This window comes from Patiria miniata, unplaced genomic scaffold (genome assembly GCF_015706575.1).
Source record: "Patiria miniata isolate m_02_andy unplaced genomic scaffold, ASM1570657v1 HiC_scaffold_18, whole genome shotgun sequence".
NCBI lineage: Eukaryota > Metazoa > Echinodermata > Asteroidea > Valvatida > Asterinidae > Patiria > Patiria miniata.
In genome coordinates, this window is record NW_024037056.1 from 1520012 (window position 1) to 1540374 (window position 20363).

The 20363-nt window shown below is 39.4% G+C and overlaps 1 protein-coding gene across 1 annotated transcript; it reads right to left on the bottom strand.

Moving 5' to 3' along the window:
- Positions 1-22: 22 nt before the first annotated feature.
- On the bottom strand, positions 23-17657 carry LOC119725012 (CUB and sushi domain-containing protein 3-like). Its single transcript, XM_038196377.1, has 9 exons — positions 17573-17657; positions 15688-16053; positions 11905-12033; positions 8849-9214; positions 7242-7370; positions 5882-6247; positions 4703-4831; positions 373-738; positions 23-45 (listed from the first exon to the last, which is right to left on the bottom strand). The coding sequence occupies exons 1-9, from the start codon at positions 17655-17657 to the stop codon at positions 23-25; spliced, it is 1959 nt and encodes a 652-aa protein (XP_038052305.1).
- Between the last annotated feature and the right edge of the window lie 2706 nt (positions 17658-20363).

Genomic DNA, 20363 nt, shown 5'->3' on the forward strand with positions numbered 1-20363 from the left:
AAACCAAGCCATAACTTTAATATCAGGAATGCCAGTGGTTTTGCTCTAGGGACAGAAAAAGAATAAATTAATTAATTCAAAATAAGCACAATCTCGAAGTATTTTGTGAAGTCTCGAAGTATAAACTGTATCCATATCTTAAAAGCAGCGATCATCCTTGTCCAAGATGTTTGAAATTATTATTGAAACGTTGAATACTAGCATATTTATACCAATTTTCATGAAATCATTCGTAATTATATATTGCGCAAATGTAATTAGTTGTGTAAATCTGCGGTGAGTGACATAAGTAACATGTATGCACTGTTCCGTAAAATCAGCTGAACAACAACTTCAGGAGACATTCCATTATCTTTTCAAGTTGCTACTTACCTTCATAGCTTTCTTGAGTGATCACTACCACAAATCCTGCCTTGGTTACCAAAGAATTGCTGGTAAACTCCATCCATGCCGTGTGGTTATTGGAAACGGCGGTTAGACTCATCAGGAAACCGCTAAAAAGACCAATAACAGAGTCACTATCGGAGGAGTCGTGGCCGTTGCCAATGGTCAACGTGTCGTATGTTCGCTCCGTATTGAACACGAAGAAACGGAAGGCTATCGTGGAGCCTTCATCAACTGTGATGAACCAAATGCACCGGGCATTGTTGGGATAGTTGTATGAGAAATAAGGCGAAGTCAGTATTTCTGAAGTCTGTTTTGAGTTGCTGAGGGTGATGTTGCTTTTTCCGCATGGAACTGCGGAAGAAAATAAAACAGTAAATCAGAAAAATACAAGGTTTCTTGTAAAACCAAACAATAAGTTTAATTTCAGGAATGCCAGTGGTTTTGCTCAAAAGACAGAAAAAGACTAAATTTAATAAGAATGTACACGAGCCCAAAGAACAAAACATTGTCTTTGGAAAACATGGATCCAAGGTGATTCTGATGCGGTATCCGGCCTGCGGCTAGGCGGGGATGTACTGTACGCTGCTGCACGAAAAGTTGATGCATGGCTGGTTCGTAGCTACCTCGAAAGATTGAACATGATTTGAAGAATGAAAAATTGGCCATTGGTCATGCACATTGCATGAAAGTGGAGAATTCACCGAAGTGTTTTTATTAAAACAAGATTTCACAATAATGAAAGGTTTGCGGAAACACCATGTGCGAATAATTTCTCAACTAAGAGAATGGTTCTGAAAAGAACCAGAGGTATAAACTCGACGTTCCGGTAAGTATGCTCTGACCGTCTTCAGGAGAGTGAAGACGGTCAGAGCATACTGACCGGAACGTCGAGTTTATACCTCTGGTTCTTTTCAGAACCATTCTCTTAGTTGAGAAATTATTCGCACATGGTGTTTCCGCAAACCTTTCATTATTTAGTATCTCCACCATGCAAAGCCTCAAATCTTACTTAAGATTTCACAAAAAGAATGATTTTTGAATTGGAAACTTAGATTTAGCTAGGGTAACATATTTTACATGTGCTATTTTAAAACGAAAGTGATGATAACAATAATGTGATGCTTGAATAACGCTTAATGTCATCTGTTTCAAAGATGGCAGGGGAATAAAAAAGAATTACATAGGCTATTTTCAGCAAGTTTTAGCTTCTTGATATTAGTTCGGCATGCTACTTTTGGGATAAATTGAAAAGATCACATATGCCTTTAAGTTTGACAGAGTTTAAGTCAGTTGCAATGATGCCTCATGAATCCGAAATATGCTTACGGCAGTTAGATTCATCTGATCCATCTGGGCACAGTGTAAAACCATCACAGGTGTCGTCACGCGCCAAACAAATCAAGCCAGAGGATACATTCTGGCATGCAAATTCATCCTGTCCACAAGAACCTGCATGCAGCAAAGAGCAAAATAAAGAACAGGTAACGTTCAGCAATCGATTCTCCAAACTTGGCACAGTGAACAGTGACTTATCAAGCAAAATATTGTGCATTTCATTTATGTCACATTTGGCAAACTCGTGTGCGTTGCATAAGTTTGCAATTTGCGCAACAAATTATGACTTTGGAATATGTTCAATTAAAAAAAAACAATCTAATTAGGCCTATTAGTCTGTATAGAGTATAAATGCTTTGGTTTCTGCCAACTTGTTAATGTGACGTGAGAAAATTAACGGCTTAGAACCTGCATGCAGCAAAGAGCAGAATAAATATCAGGTAACGTTTGCAATCGATTCTCAAAACTTTGCACGATGACAGCAACTTATCAAGCAAAATATTGTGCATTGCAATTACGCCGTCACATTTTGCAAACACATTTGTTTGTTGGGTATTTTTTTGTAATTATAGTTTGTTTGTTATGTTTTGTTGGCATGTCGGGGGTGTTGGGGTGTTTGTTTGTTTGTTGGATTCAGTGGGGATGTGTGTGTTTTTTTGTTTGCTTGTTAGGGTTATTTTGGGTTATTGGGGTGTCTGTCTGATGGGGTACTTGTATGCTTGTTTTTTGTTTGTTTGTTTTTATTTGGGGTATTGTTTGTTTGCTCATTTCCTGTTTATTTGTTGGGCAGTTTGTATCATTGCATATGTTAATTTTTGTTTCTTTGTTTGTTGACATGCTCAGTTATTCGTGTGATGTCTTTCTTTCATTGAGTCTATGTATTTCAATTTCGTTGCACCTTGATGTTTGGTCTGTGTTGTTGATATATAGGATTATATTACATTTGCTTGCCATTTTGTTCCAACTAAATTTTTGCTCTGTTTTTATTTTTGTTCATTTACTTTTCATTTACATATTGATATTTATATTGTATAGATTTTATTTAGTTTTTGTGTAGACATTTCGAGCATGGGTAGGCAGGCCTTAGGGCTACAGTGTTTAAGTACAAAGTTTGTTTACCCTGGCCGGTTTGGAATGTTTTAATGTTTTTGTTTTCTGTCCCTCGATCTCCTCTCCCCTGTCAAACTGTCCACCCTCCCTTCCCTCCCCCCCCCCCCCCCCGACCCATTCCTTCTCGCACTCTTCAGTCTCGTCTGTTCATACTTTTTCAATTTCCAATTTTTGTTTACTTTTTTATAAATGTTTGCTTTGCCATTGTAAATTTGTTCATTTGTTGGCCGAATATATAATAATAATAATAATAACAATAATAATAATAACGTGTGCGTTGCATAAGTTTGCAATTTACGCAACAAATTATGACTTTGGAATATGGACAATTAAAAACACACCCCCTATTTAGGCCTATCAGTCTGTATAGTCTTAATTCATTGGTCACTGCCAAACTTATTAATGTGTCCGTATAAGAAAAGTAACGTCTTGAATGTACATGAGTAAGTATTATTTTGTCCTTGACGGAAATTTGAGTGTGACCGCCTGCTTCTGAAGAAGCACACAATCTTTTTTCCAAAAAGGCAAGCATAGCTGATCCAAAAACTGTTTCGCGATTGATGTCTTAAAAGCAGTGATCATCCTTGTCCAAGATGTTTGAAATATTGAAAACGTTGAACAGCATACCAATTTTCATGAAATCATTCGTAATTATACATTACGTAAGTCTAATTAGTTGTGTAAATCTGCGGCGAGCAACATAAGTTACATGTATGCACTCTTCCGTAAAATCAGCTACACAACAACTTCTGGAGACATTCCATTATCTAAGTTGCTACTTACCTTCAGAACTTTCTTGTGTGATCTCTACCTTGAATCCGATCGCGGTTCGAAAAAAATTGCTGGTGCTGGTAAACTCCATCCATGCCGTGTGGTTATTGGAAACGACGGCTAGACTCTTCAGGAAACTGCTAAACCGACCAATAACAGAGTCACCATCGGAGGACTCGTGGCCGTTGCCAATGGTCAACGTGTCGTATGTTCGAATCGTATTGAACACGGAGAAACGGAAGGCTATCGTGGAGCCTTCATCAACTGTGATGAACCAAATGCACCGGGCATTGTTGGGATGGTTGTTTGGGTAATAAGGCGAAGTCAGTGTTTCTGAAGTCTGGGTTGAGTTGTTGAGAGTGATGTTTCTTTTCCCGCAAAAACCTGTAGAAGATAAATAAGAATGTGAATGAAAAATCACAAGAAGGACTAAAGTTTCTTGTAAAACCAAACCATAACTCTAATTTCAGGAATGCCAGTGGTTTTGCTCAAAGGACAGAAAAAGACTAAATTTAATCAGAATGTTCTCAAGCCTGAATTATAAAACATTGTCTTCGGATAACATGGATCCAAGGTGATTCTGATGCGGTATCCGGCCTGCGACTAGGCGGTGATGTACTGTACGCTGCTGAACGGAAAGTTGATGTCTGGTTCGTAGCTACCTCGAAAGATTGAACATGATTTGAAGAATGAAAAATTGGCCATTGGTCACATTGCATGAAAGTGGAGAATTCACCGAAGTGTTTTTATTAAAACAAGATTTCACAAAAAGAATGATTTTTGAAATAGAAAATGTGTTAATTTTCAAAAGAGAGGGTAACTTAGATTTATCCAGGGTAACATATTTTACATGTGCTATTTTAAAACTAAAGTGATGATAACAATAATGTGATGCTTAAATAACGCTTAATGTCATCTGTTTCAAAGATGGCAGGGGAATAAAAAAGAATTACATAGGCTATGTTGAGCAAGTGTTAGCTTCTTTATAATAGTTTGGCATGCTACTTTTGGAATAAATTGAAAAGATCAAGCATGCCTTTAAGTTTAACAGGGTTTAAGTCAGTTGCAATGCTGCTTCATGAATCCGAAATATGCTTACGGCAGTTAGATTCATCTGATCCATCTGGGCACAGTGTAAAGCCATCACCATCACAGGTGTCGTTAAGTGCCAAACAAATCAAGCCAGAGGATTCATCCTGGCATGCAAATTCATCCTGTCCACAAGAACCTGCATGCAGCAAAGAGCAGAATAAATAACAGGTAACGTTTGCAATCGATTCTCCAAACTTGGCACAGTGAACAGCAACTTATCAAGCAAAATATTGTGCATTTCATTAACGTCACATTTGGCAAACTCGTGTGCGTTGCATAAGTTTGAAATTTGCGCAACAAATTATGACTTTGGAATATGTACAATTAAAAAAAAACAATCTAATTAGGCCTATTAGTCTGTATAGAGTATAAATTCTTTGGTCTCTGCCAACTTGTTAATGTGACGTGAGAAAATTAACGGCTTAAACGTACATGAGTAAGTATATATATATTATTTTATCATAAGATGGAATTTTGCGTCGGGGTGATATAAATCAAATTAGGTAATGCCCTTCAACGACGTTTGAACACTGTATACTCAGTGTGTTACCTCCCGAGTGAAAGTTGGAAAAATTACTCGGGTGGGACTCGAACCAAACGTCGTTGAAGGGCAAAACCTGATTTGATTTGTATCACCCCGACGCAAAATTCGAAGATAGTTCATGCGGTACCCGCTGCTATGTACATCAGATTCGAACCAGCCAACCGATCATCTCGGTGGTCGAGTGGTAAGACTGACGTCTGCACTAGAAAGCAGGAGGTCTCGGGCTCGAGTCCCACCCGAATAATGTTTCCAACTTTCAATCGGGAGGTAACACACAGAGTATACAGTGTTCAAACGTCGTTGAAGGCAAAACTTAATTTGATTTCTTATTTTATCCTTGAAACAAATTTGAGAGTGGCCGCCTGCTTCTGAAGAAGCCACATTTTTTTTTTCAAAAATGCAAGCATAGCTGATTTAACAAATGCTTCGTGACGATGTCATAAAAGCAGCGATCATCCTTGTCCAAGATGTTTGAAATAATATTTAAAACGTTGAACAGCCTATCAATTTTCATGAAATCATTTACATGTAGTTGTTTAAATCTGCGACGAGCGACATAAGTTGCATGTATGCCCTGTCCGTAAAATCAGCTGCACACCAACTTCAGGAGACATTCCATTATCTTTTTAAGTTGCTACTTACCTTCAGATCTTTCTTGAGTGATGTTTACCTCGAATCCGATCTCGGTTACCAAAGAATCGCTGGTAAACTCCATCCATGCCGTGTGGTTATTGGAAAAGACGGCTAGACTCGTCAGGTAACTGCTAAAAAGACCAATAACAGAGTCACCATCGGAGGACTCGTGGCCGTTGCCAATAGTCAACGTGTCCCATCTTCGCTCCGTGTTGAATACGGAGAAACGGAAGGCTATCGTGGAGCCTTCATCAACTGTGATGAACCAAATGCACCGGGCATTGTTGGGATAGCCGTATGGGAAATAAGGCGAAGTCAGTATTTCTGAAGTCTGTGTTGAGTTGCTGAGGGTGATGTTGCTTTTTCCGCATGAAACTGCAGAAGAAAATAAAACAGTTTAATAAAAATCAGAAAAATACAAGGTTTCTTGTAAAACCAAACAATAAATTTAATTTCAGGAATGCCAGTGGTTTTGCTCAAAGGACAGAAAAAGACTAAATTTAATCAGAATGTACACAAGCCTGAAGTATACAACATTGTCTTTGGATAACATGGATCCAAGGTGATTCTGATGCGGTATCCGGCCTGCGACTAGGCGGTGATGTACTGTACGCTGCTGCACGGAAAATTGATGCATGTCTGGTTCGTAGCTACATCGAAAGATTGAACATGATTTGAAGAATGAAAAATTGGCCATTGGTCACAATGCATGAAAGTGGAGAATTCACCGAAGTGTTTTTATTAAAACAACATTTCACAATAATGAAAGGTTTGCGGAAACACCATGTGCGAATAATTTCTCAACTAAGAGAATGGTTCTGAAAAGAACCAGAGGTATAAACTCGACGTTCCGGTCAGTATGCTCTGACCGTCTTCAGGAGAGTGATGACGGTCAGAGCATACTGACCGGAACGTCGAGTTTATACCTCTGGATCTTTTCAGAACCATTCTCTTAGTTGAGAAATTATTCGCACATGGTGTTTCCGCAAACCTTTCATTATTTAGTATCTCCACCATGCGAAGCCTCAAATCTTACTTAAGATTTCACAAAAAGAATGATTTTTGAAATAGAAAATGTGTTAATTTTCAAAAGAGAGGGTAACTTAGATTTATCCAGGGTAACATATTTTACATGTGCTATTTTAAAACTAAAGTGATGATAACAATAATGTGATGCTTGAATAACGCTTCATGTCATCTGTTTCAAAGATGGCAGGGGAGTAAAAAAAGAATTACATATGCTATTTTCAGCAAGTGTTAGCTTCGGCATGCTACTTTTGGGATAAATTGAAAAGATCACATATGCCTTTAAAGTTGACAGAGTTTAGGTCAGTTGCAATGATGCTTCATGAATCCGAAATATGCTTACGGCAGATAGATTCATCTGATCCATCTGGGCACAGTGTAAAGCCATCACCATCACAGGTGTCGTCACGTGCCAAACAAATCAAGCCAGAGGATACATCCTGGCATGCAAATTCATCTTGTCCACAAGAACCTGCATGCAGCAAAGAGCAGAATAAATAACAGGTAACGTTTGCAATCGATTCTCCAAACTTTGCACGATGACAGCAACTTATCAAGCAAAAAATTGTGCATTGCAATTACGCCCGTCACATTTTGCAAACACATTTGTTTGTTGGGTCTTTTTTTGTAATTATAGTTTGTTTGTTATGTTTTGTTGGCATGTCGGGGGTGTTGGGGTGTTTGTTTGTTTGTTGGGTTCAGTGGGGATTTGTGTGTGTTTTTTTGTTTGCTTGTTAGGGTTATTTTGGGTTATTGGGGTGTCTGTCTGATGGGGTACTTGTATGCTTGTTTTTTGTTTGTTTGTTTTTATTGGGGGTATTGTTTGTTTGCTCATTTCCTGTTTATTTGTTGGGCAGTTTGTATCATTGCATATGTTAATTTTTGTTTCTTTGTTTGTTGACATGCTCAGTTATTCGTGTGATGTCTTTCTTTCATTGAGTCTATGTATTTCAATTTCGTTGCACCTTGATGTTTGGTCTGTGTTGTTGATATATAGGATTATATTACATTTGCTTGCCATTTTGTTCCAACTACATTTTTGCTCTGTTTTTATTTTTGTTCATTTACTTTTCATTTACATATTTATATGAATATTGTATAGATTTTATTTAGTTTTTGTGTAGACATTTCGAGCATGGGTAGGCAGGCCTTAGGGCTACAGTGTTTAAGTACACAGTTTGTTTACCCTGGCCGGTTTGGAATGTTTTAATGTTTTTGTTTTCTGTCCCTCGATCTCCTCTCCCCTGTCAAACTGTCCACCCTCCCTTCCCTCCCCCCCCCCCGACCCATTCCTTCTCGCACTCTTCAGTCTCGTCTGTTCATACTTTTTCAATTTCCAATTTTTGTTTACTTTTTCATAAATGTTTGCTTTGCCATTGTAAATTTGTTCATTTGTTGGCCGAATAAATAATAATAATAATAATAATAATAATAACGAGTGCGTTGCATAAGTTTGCAATTTACGCAACAAATTATGACTTTGGAATATGGACAATTAAAAACACACCCCCTATTTAGGCCTATCAGTCTGTATAGTCTTAATTCATTGGTCACTGCCAAACTTATTAATGTGTACGTATAAGAAAAGTAACGTCTTGAATGTACATGAGTAAGTATTATTTTGTCCTTGACAGAAATGTAAGTGTGACCGCCTGCTTCTGAAGAAGCACACAATTTTTTTTTCCAAAAAAGCAAGCATAGCTGATCCAAAAACTGTTTCGCGATTGGTGTCTTAAAAGCAGTGATCATCCTTGTCCAAGATGTTTGAAATATTGAAAACGTTGAACAGCATACCAATTTTCATGAAATCATTCGTAATGATATATTATGCAAATCTAATTAGTTGTGTAAATCTGCGTCGAGCGACATAAGTTACATGAATGCACTCTTCCGTAAAATCAACTGCACAACAACTTCTGGAGACATTCCATTATCTAAGTTGCTACTTACCTTCAGAACTTTCTTGTGTGATCTTTACCTTGAATCCGATCGCGGTTCGAAAAAAATTGCTGGTAAACTCCATCCATGCCGTGTGGTTATTGGAAACGACGGCTAGACTCTTCAGGAAACTGCTAAACCGACCAATAACAGAGTCACCATCGGAGGACTCGTGGCCGTTGCCAATGGTCAACGTGTCGTATGTTCGAATCGTATTGAACACGGAGAAACGGAAGGCTATCGTGGAGCCTTCATCAACTGTGATGAACCAAATGCACCGGGCATTGTTGGGATAGTTGTTTGGGTAATAAGGCGAAGTCAGTGTTTCTGAAGTCTGGGTTGAGTTGTTGAGAGTGATGTTTCTTTTCCCGCAAAAACCTGTAGAAGATAAATAAGAATGTGAATGAAAAATCACAAGAAGGACTAAAGTTTCTTGTAAAACCAAACCATAACTCTAATTTCAGGAATGCCAGTGGTTTTGCTCAAAAGACAGAAAAAGACTAAATTTAATTAGAATGTACACAAGCCCAAAGAACAAAACATTGTCTTTGGAAAACATGGATCCAAGGTGATTCTGATGCGGTATCCGGCCTGCGGCTAGGCGGGGATGTACTGTACGCTGCTGCACGAAAAGTTGATGCATGTCTGGTTCGTAGCTACCTCGAAAGATTGAACATGATTTGAAGAATGAAAAATTGGCCATTGGTCACATTGCATGAAAGTGGAGAATTCACCGAAGTGTTTTTATTAAAACAAGATTTCACAATAATGAAAGGTTTGCGGAAACACCATGTGCGAATAATTTCTCAACTAAGAGAATGGTTCTCAAAAGAACCAGAGGTATAAACTCGACGTTCCGGTCAGTATGCTCTGACCGTCTTCAGGAGAGTGATGACGGTCAGAGCATACTGACCGGAACGTCGAGTTTATACCTCTGGTTCTTTTCAGAACCATTCTCTTAGTTGAGAAATTATTCGCACATGGTGTTTCCGCAAACCTTTCATTATTTAGTATCTCCACCATGCAAAGCCTCAAATCTTACTTAAGATTTCACAAAAAGAATGATTTTTGAATTCGAAAATGTGTTAATTTTTGAAAGAGAGGGTAACTTAGATTTAGCTAGGGTAACATATTTTACATGTGCTATTTTAAAACTAAAGTGATGATAACAATAATGTGATGCTTGAATAACGCTTCATGTCATCTGTTTCAAAGATGGCAGGGGAATAAAAAAAGAATTACATAGGCTATGTCCAGCAAGTGTTAGCGTCTTGATAATAGTTCGGCACGCTACTTTTGGGATAAATTGAAAAGATCACATATGCCTTTAAGTTTGACAGAGTTTAAGTCAGTTGCAATGATGCCTCATGAATCCGAAATATGTCATTGTAAATTTGTTCATTTGTTGGCCGAATAAATAATAATAATAACAATAATAATAATAACGTGTGCGTTGCATAAGTTTGCAATTTACGCAACAAATTATGACTTTGGAATATGGACAATTAAAAACACACCCCTATTTAGGCCTATCAGTCTGTATAGTCTAAATTCATTGGTCACTGCCAAACTTATTTATGTGTCCGTATAAGAGAAGTAACGTCTTGAATGTACATGAGTAAGTATTATTTTGTCCTTGACGGAAATTTGAGTGTGACCGCCTGCTTCTGAAGAAGCACACAATTTTTTTTTTCCAAAAAGGCAAGCATAGCTGATCCAAAAACTGTTTCGCGATTGATGTCTTAAAAGCAGTGATCATCCTTGTCCAAGATGTTTGAAATATTGAAAACGTTGAACAGCATACCAATTTTCATGAAATCATTCGTAATGATATATTCTGCAAATCTAATTAGTTGTGTAAATCTGCGTCGAGCGAAATAAGTTACATGTATGCACTGTTCCGTAAAATCAGCAGCACAACAACTTCTGGAGACATTCCATTATCTAAGTTGCTACTTACCTTCAGAACTTTCTTGTGTGATCTTTACCTCGAATTCGATCGTGGTTAGAACAAAAACGCTGGTAAGCTCCATCCATGCCGTGTGGTTATTGGAAACGACGGCTAGACTCTTCAGGAAACCTCTAAAACGAACAATAACAGAGTCACTATCGGAGGACTCGTGGCCGTTGCCAATGGTCAACGTGATGTATGTTCGCACAATTTTGAACACGGAGAAACGGAAGGCTATCGTGGAGCCTTCATCAACTGTGATAAACCAAATGCACCGGGCATCGTTGGGATAGTTGTTTAGGTATTGAGGCAAAGTCAGTGTTTCTGAAGTCTGTGTTGAGTTGCTGAGAGTGATGTTGCTTTTTCCGCATGCAACTGCAGAAGAAAATAAAACAGTTAATGAAAAATCAGAAAAATACTAGATTTCTTGTAAAACCAAAACAATGTTTAATTTCAGGAATGCCAGTGGTTTTGCTCAAGGGACAGAAAAAAAAACTAAATTTAATCAGAATGTACACAAGCCTGAATTATAAAATATTGTCTTTGGATAACATGGATCCAACGTTATTCCGATGCGGTATCCGGCCTGCGACTAGGCGGTGATGTACTGTACACTGCTGAACAGAACGTTGATGTCTGGTTCGTAGCTACCTCGTAAGTTTGAACGTGATTGGTAGAATGAAAAAGAAAATGCCATTGGTCACATTGCATGAAAGTGGAGAATTTACCGAAGTGTTTTTATTAAAACAAGATTTCACAAAAGAATGATTCTTGTTTAAAACAAGATTTCACAAAAGGAATGATTCTTGAAATAGAAAATGTGTTAAATTTCGAAAGAGAGGGTAACTTAGATTTAGCTAGGGTAACATATTTAACATGTGCTACTTTAAAACTAAAGTGATGATAACAATAATGTGATGCTTGAATAACGCTTAATGTCATCTGTTTCAAAGATGTGGGAGAGAAAAAAATTACATATGTGGAGCAAGTGTTAGCTTCTTGATGACAGCTCGGCAGGCTACGTTTGGGATAAATTGAAAAAAATCACGCATGCCGTTCAGTTTAACAGAGTTTAAGTCAGTTGCAATGATGCTTCATGAATCCGAAATATACTTACGGCAGTTAGATTCATCTGATCCATCTGGACAATGTGCAAAGTAATCACCATCACAGGTGTCGTCACGTGCCAAACAAATCAAGCCAGAGGATACATCCTGGCATGCAAATTCATCCTGTCCACAAGAACCTGCATGCAGCAAAGAGCAGAATAAATATCAGGTAACGTTTGCAATCGATTCTCTAAACTTTGCACGATGACAGCAACTTATCAAGCAAAATATTGTGCATTGCAATTACGTCACATTTTGCAAACACGTTTGTTTGTTGGGTATTTTTTTGTAATGATAGTTTGTTTGTTATGTTTTGTTGGCATGTAGGGGTTGTTGGGGTGTTTGTTTGTTTGTTGGGTTGTGGGGATGTGTGTGTGTTTTTTTGTTTGCTTGTTAGGGTTATTTGGGGTTATTGGGGTGTCTGTCTGATGGGGTACTTGTTTGCTTGTTTTTTGTTTGTTTTTATTTGGGGTATTGTTTGTTTGCTCATTTCCTGTTTATTTGTTGGGCAGTTTGTATCATTGCATTTGTTAATTTTTGTTTCTTTGTTTGTTGACATGCTCAGTTATTCGTGTGATGTCTTTCTTTCATTGAGTCTATGTATTTCAATTTCGTTGCACCTTGATGTTTGGTCTGTGTTGTTGATATATAGGATTATATTACATTTGCTGGCCATTTTGTTCCAACTAAATTTTTGCTCTGTTTTTATTTTTGTTCATTTACTTTTCATTTGCATATTTATATTTATATTGTATAGATTTTATTTAGTTTTTGTGTAGACATTTCGAGCATGGGTAGGCAGGCCTTAGGGCTACACTTTTGTTTACCCTGGCCGGTTTGGAATGTTTTAATGTCCTTGTTTTCTGTCCCTCGATCTCCTCTCCCCTGTCAAACTGTCCACCCTCCCTTCCCTCCCCCCCCCCCCCCCCCCATTCCTTCTCGCACCCTTCAGTCTCGTCTGGTCATACTTTTTCAATTTCCAATTTTTGTTTACTTTATTATAAATGTTTGCTTTGTCATTGTAAATTTGTTCATTTGTTGGCCGAATAAATAATAATAATAACAATAATAATAATAACGTGTGCGTTGCATAAGTTTGCAATTTACGCAACAAATTATGACTTTGGAATATGGACAATTAAAAACACACCCTCTATTTAGGCCTATCAGTCTGTATAGTCTAAATTCATTGGTCACTGCCAAACTTATTAATGTGTACGTATAAGAAAAGTAACGTCTTGAATGTACATGAGTAAGTATTATTTTGTCCTTGACAGAAATGTGAGTGTGACCGCCTGCTTCTGAAGAAGCACACAATTTTTTTTTCCAAAAAGGCAAGCATAGCTGATCCAAAAACTGTTTCGCGATTGATGTCTTAAAAGCAGTGATCATCCTTGTCCAAGATGTTTGAAATATTGAAAACGTTGAACAGCATATCAATTTTCATGAAATCATTCGTAATGATATATTATGCAAATCTAATTAGTTGTGTAAATCTGCGGTGAGCGACATAAGTTACATGTATGCACTGTTCCGTAAAATCAGCTGCACAACAACTTCAGGAGACATTCCATAATCTTTTCAAGTTGCTACTTACCTTCAGAACTTTCTTGTGTGATATTTACCTCGAATCCGATCGTGGTTAGAACAAAAACGCTGGTAAACTCCATCCATGCCGTGTGGTTATTGGAAACGACGGCTAGACTCGTCAGGGAACCGCTAAAAAGACCAATAACAGAGTCACTATCGGAGGACTCGTGGCCGTTGCCAATGGTCAACGTGTCCCGTGTTCGGAACGTTTTGAACACTGAGAAACGGAAGGCTATCTTGGAGCCTTCATCAACTGTGATGTACCAAATGCACCGGGCATTGATGGGATAGTTGTTTGGGTAATAAGGCGAAGTCAGTGTTTCTGAAGTCTGTGTTGAGTTGCTGAGAATGATGTTGCTTTTTCCACATAGAACTGCGGAAGAAAATAAAACAGTTAACGAAAAATCAGAAAAATACAAGGTTTCTTGTAAAACCAAACAATAAGTTTAATTTCAGGAATGCCAGTGGTTTTGCTCAAAAGACAGAAAAAGACTAAATTTAATAAGAATGTACACAAGCCCAAAGAACAAAACATTGTCTTTGGAAAACATGGATCCAAGGTGATTCTGATGCGGTATCCGGCCTGCGGCTAGGCGGGGATGTACTGTACGCTGCTGCACGGAAAGTTGATGCATGGCTGGTTCGTAGCTACCTCGAAAGATTGAACATGATTTGAAGAATGAAAAATTGGCCATTGGTCACAATGCATGAAAGTGGAGAATTCACCGAAGTGTTTTTATTAAAACAAGATTTCACAATAATGAAAGGTTTGCGGAAACACCATGTGCGAATAATTTCTCAACTAAGAGAATGGTTCTCAAAAGAACCAGAGGTATAAACTCGACGTTCCGGTCAGTATGCTCTGACCGTCTTCAGGAGAGTGATGACGGTCAGAGCATACTGACCGGAACGTCGAGTTTATACCTCTGGTTCTTTTCAGAACCATTCTCTTAGTTGAGAAATTATTCGCACATGGTGTTTCCGCAAACCTTTCATTATTTAGTATCTCCACCATGCAAAGCCTCAAATCTTACATAAGATTTCACAAAAAGAATGATTTTTGAATTGGAAAATGTGTTAATTTTTGAAAGAGAGGGTAACTTAGATTTAGCTAGGGTAACATATTTTACATGTGCTATTTTAAAACTAAAGTGATGATAACAATAATGTGATGCTTGAATAACGCTTCATGTCATCTGTTTCAAAGATGGCAGGGGAATAAAAAAAGAATTACATAGGCTATGTCCAGCAAGTGTTAGCGTCTTGATAATAGTTCGGCACGCTACTTTTGGGATAAATTGAAAAGATCACATATGCCTTTAAGTTTGACAGAGTTTAAGTCAGTTGCAATGATGCCTCATGAATCCGAAATATGTCATTGTAAATTTGTTCATTTGTTGGCCGAATAAATAATAATAATAATAATAATAATAATAACGTGTGCGTTGCATAAGTTTGCAATTTACGCAACAAATTATGACTTTGGAATATGGACAATTAAAAACACACCCCCTATTTAGGCCTATCAGTCTGTATAGTCTTAATTCATTGGTCACTGCCAAACTTATTAATGTGTACGTATAAGAAAAGTAACGTCTTGAATGTACATGAGTAAGTATTATTTTGTCCTTGACAGAAATGTGAGTGTGACCGCCTGCTTCTGAAGAAGCACACAATTTTTTTTCCCAAAAAGGCAAGCATAGCTGATCCAAAAACTGTTTCGCGATTGATGTCTTAAAAGCAGTGATCATCCTTGTCCAAAGTGTTTGAAATATTGAAAACGTTAAACAGCATACCAATTTTCATGAAATCATTCGTAATTATATATTACGCAAAGGTAATTACATGTATTATAAGATGGAATTTTTGCGTCGGGGTGATATAAATCAAATTAGGTTTTGCCCTTCACCGACGTTTTTTAAACACTGTATACTCAGTGTGTTACCTCCCGAGTGAAAGTTGGAAAAAATCACTCGGGTGGGACTCGAACCCACGACCTCCTGCTTTCTAGTGCAGATGTCTTACCACTCGACCACCGAGCTAACGGGATCAGTTAAAAAACGTCGGTGAAGGGCAAAACCTAATTTGAGGTAATTACATGTAGTTGTGTAAATCTAAGTTACATGTATGCACTCTTCCGTAAAATCAGCTGCACAACAACTGCAGGGGACATTACATTATCTTTTCAAGTTGCTACTTACCTTCAGGTCTTTCTTGAGTGATCTTTACCTCGAATCCGACCTCGGTTACCGAATAATCGCTGGTAAACTTCATCCATGCCGTGTGGTTATTGGAAACGACGGATAGATTCGTCAGGAAACCGCTCCAAAGACCAATAACTGAGTCACCATCGGAGGACTCGTGGCCGTTGCCAATGGTCAACGTGTCGTAAAATCGCTCCGTATTAAACACGGAGAAACGGAAGGCAATCGCAGAGCCTTTATCAACTGTGATGAACCAAATGCACCGGGAATAGTCGGGATAGTTGTTTGGGTAATAAGGCGAAGTCAGTGTTTCTGAAGTCTGTGTTGAGTTGCTGAGAGTGGTGTTGCTTTTTCCGCATGGAACTGCGGAAGAAAATAAAACAGTTTATGAAAAATCAACAAAAATAATAGGTTTCTTGTAAAACCAAAACAATGTTTAATTTCAGGAATGCCAGTGGTTTTGCTCAAGGGACAGAAAAAAAAACTAAATTTAATCAGAATGTGCACAAGCCTGAATTATAAAACATTGTCTTTGGATAACATGGATTCAAGGTGATTCTGATGCGGTATCCGGCCTGCGGCTAGGCGGTGATGTACTGTACGCTGCTGAGCGAAAAGTTGATGTCTGGTTCGTAGCTAGCTCATCATAAGTTTGAATATAACTTGAGGCTCGAAAGACTGGCCATTGGTCACATTGCATGATGGTGGAGATTTCACCGCAGTGGGTTTTTTTTATGTAAACAAGTCAGTTGCAAAGTGATTCATGAATCCAAATGATGCCTATACCGCAAATAGATTCATCCGATTCATCTGGGCACAGTGCTTCGACGTTTCCCGACTTTCTTTGTGCAGTGTTGACAAAATTCTGTGTTTATAACCTTCAAACTCAATCAGTTAAATACTGGTCTTTCTCCTTGAATGCTGTTGCCCCGAAAATTATTCGCCGATGGCTGCCTCGCAAAGCCACGTCACCGCCCGGTCGTCCGCAAGGTGAGGTGCCGAGTGGCTGCATTGGAACCGCCGAAGAAGGCACTTTTGCAGATATTTTCTATCGTTTCCACAGTACTGCCGGTACTAAGAGGGGACACACTGCTGCTCCACTTATGGAAGGTAGACATGCAGGGTCCAGCGCCAGAGCGGAACGGGTTAAACTTGGTCCAAGAGTTGCTTGGGAGATGCATGTCAGAAGTCGAACAGTAGGCTCGGCGATCAGTACTGTATCGATCCTTACATGGGAGTCCGTTGTTCTGATGTCTTTATGAGCAGGTTTTTATCGCCAATGTGCACCCCGAATCGCCTGTTGCATGGAGGACTTCGATTATCTGACATGTCCAGGGAGACAGCAAGTGAGACAGACATTTTGGTGCGCAGGCCCATTGTGCCACATTATCGTATGTTGCGGTGAGGTCTAAAAAGATCGCACCGATTTTCAGTTTTGGTTGGTAGTCGCTCTCTATAATTATATGTAGTAAGTGCCAGCACCTGATCTGCCGTGCTGTGGCCGCTCCTGAATCCTGCTCGATCAGGGGAGAAAAAAAACATCGACAAGAATTAGTGGAGCGATGTGGTTGAGGATCACTGTTTCAAGGAGCTTGTAGCAGATGGAGAGGAGCTAGATCAGTCTGTATTAACTGGCTCCTAGCTTCGGGTCTTTCCCAGGCTTGGGTATGGCAATGATCACCCGGCTGAGGAATTTGGTTAGTAAGTTGATGGCTTGGTGTCCCAAGTTCTTGATGAATTATGGGTAGGCCCTATATACATCTGGTCGTATCCAGCGCCTTACCTGTTTCCAAATTCCTAACTGCGCTAGTGACTTCGAGTGGTGTGAAGGATGAGGGAGACTAGGTCATACGAGTTTAAGCTGTTTTCATGCTTGATGAACCTGTTTCTTGATTTCTTTCTTTCTTGGGTGGACGCTGGGTCTGCTGGAGGTTGGGATTGGCTGTTGTCCCACACCGAGTTAGCATAAGAGTTTACAGCTTTTGCGGATGTATAATGTGTGAAGTCTACACTGCTTGTCGTTTCTTCCCATGCCCAGCGACTACGTCTGGCATCATTGAGGGCCGGAATGAGTTATCGGAGATCTCAGCGTTTCCGGTATCTACGTACTGTACTCCGTCAGATGTTGTCGGCGTTCTTCATCATATTGAGGCCAGGTGTATAGGTCGGTCTGAAGCCGTGGGGAGTATGACGTTTCGCAGCTTTTGTGAAGCGGTCATAGGCTTTGTTGATTGGAATGTTCTGGGGGATGCAGAAAATGCTTCACTCCAGGTCACTGGTGAAGCTTGTCCAGTTGGCTTTTCGGACGTTCCATCTTGGTTTCTGGACGGATTTGATGATGGGCAGTCAGATTCCGATGTCGATTGCGTACACGTACGATGGGTATGTGATGGACGCGTGGGAACCCAGGAAGGACATTTGGCTGGAAGGAGACATCCGTCCTTCGAGGAGACCCAACAGAGGTCTGGAGAGTGCTGCGTTACCCAGCGAACCGATCTGATAGTCCCGTGTTGTTCATGTCCAGCACCGTAGGTGGGTGTGTGCGTGGTTGGACTATTCCGTGACACATTCGCCATTCCTGTCATTTCTATTGTATCACCAGATGGCGTGATGGCTATTGAAGTCGCCCACATAAATGGCTGGGTAAGGTAACATAGAAAGGAGGCTTGTAGACATTCGTGATCGAGTAGTCTCCAACCGAGATAACATCGTAGATGTTGGACTATCTACAAACGATGCATCAGTGACGCTGGAGCGGACAAAAGTGGCGCGGCAATATTTTTCGTGGCCTGAGGCTGCAATTAATGAGGTCAAAGTTGGTGATGGTGAGCCTGGGTCTTCGGTAAATATTCTACTAAAGGAAGAAAAACGACGTTGACGAATTAAATAAACGTGAACTTACCATCGCACAATGCACCATTCGCCAAGATGATCAGAAAGAAAATGCGCCATTCTTGATGATATCTCCTCCTGGTCTGCATTGTTGAACGAGGCACTAACTACTATACTGCCTTATGCTTTACTTGTAAAAAAAAATAGACGGAACAGTCGGGCGACACCTACTGGAGAAATAACAAAAAAAACTACAATATCTGAAGAATCGGTCACAAATTTAAAGGATTATTAATTTTGCTCTTTTTGCAATTTTTGCCTTTACTGCCATACGTTTCAAGTGGGCCCGGTTTTCCCGGTTTTATAGTCTAGTAAGAATTGACGAGGACCCTGACATTTCGTTAACAGGCATATTCTGCTGGCAATGTGTTAATTGGCACTCCAGCTATCTCGCAAACATTCAACCACAATCAACCTTCGGGAAATATGTTAACTAATTACAAAACAAAATGCATGACCATATACTGAAAGGCATGTATTTCCGACACCTGAGCGAAATCCTACTCTTTGTCTGGGCAAGGATCCTTGCTTCTTTTCAATTAAAAAAAAAAAAAAATGGTAAATTTAAGAGCGTCATTGGTCATCGATACTGTTGTAATCTTTGTCATTAAAATACTGAGTGGTTACTCCCCTCAAAACTGTTCCAAATTTCAAGAAGAGATTGCCCTAATAGATACCGAAAAGTCAATTCAAGTTTTGGCCTGCCGAATTTCATTTTAAAGTGGCGTAATGGGGGAGCCCCCCCCCCCCTTCATTGACGACTCCCTGACCCCAACCCTTTTCGAAATTTGGGAGACAGAAGTAAGCATTTTATTGTTAAAATTGATTGAGAGCACCTACTCATGGGCGTCGCTACGAAGGGGGGGTGTCACTCCCCCATTAGTCTGTTTTGTCGGCAAAATCATGGTGGCGTCGGCAAAAAAGAAAATGAAGAATGGAGAAGGAAGGGGAAAGGAAGGGGGAAGAAGAAAAATGGAGAATGGAAATAATAAACACCGCTGCTAAAATCCGGTTCTGTAACCCATGGTAAAAGACTGTATATTCTGTCATGCCGGCCGCGCGAGGTCACTTCATGGCGGTTGACAGCTACAGCTGTGCAAAACACACGCACGTGCTCGCTCGCAGGCAGTTACGAATTGAGCTGATTCTTAGCGACGACTAAAAAATCATGGATCAAGCTAAAGAGGGCAAATCTCGAAAGAAAGTCAAGCTACAGTTTTGCTGTGATGTTTGTGATGTAATATATCAATTTTGATGACCCACCCCCATCTCCCTACACTCTAAAAACTGAAGTGTTGAATTTTAACATTTTCGAAGTGTTACTACCAAAACAACCGCATTTCAAATGTTGCAAAAGGTTATTCCAACTCTTAGTAATGCTAAAGTTAACCAATTCAAGATGTGACTTTTCACATTTTAAAAGTGTTGTGAGCTTTTCTGCATAGACGCATGCGCAGTAATGTATTAGGCGACTGAGCATTTTGATTGGATAGTGAGTTCAGCGCGCCGCGCGCGCGCACTAGATTTTTTTTCCGTCCGAGCTCCAATATGGCGTTGCGTTCTCCATAAATTTTTGTCCTACACATCGACCAACATCGCCGACCATCACGATATAACCAGCTGAGTAAAGGTGATATTTTTTATACTGAGATATTAGCGTAGGGACACTGCACATTTTGATGTTAATACTACTTTTACATCGTACGAAATTGACGGATAATTTTAGACCTTCTAACAGATGGGTGTCGCTAAACATTGTACGTGTACGTACATATGTGCAT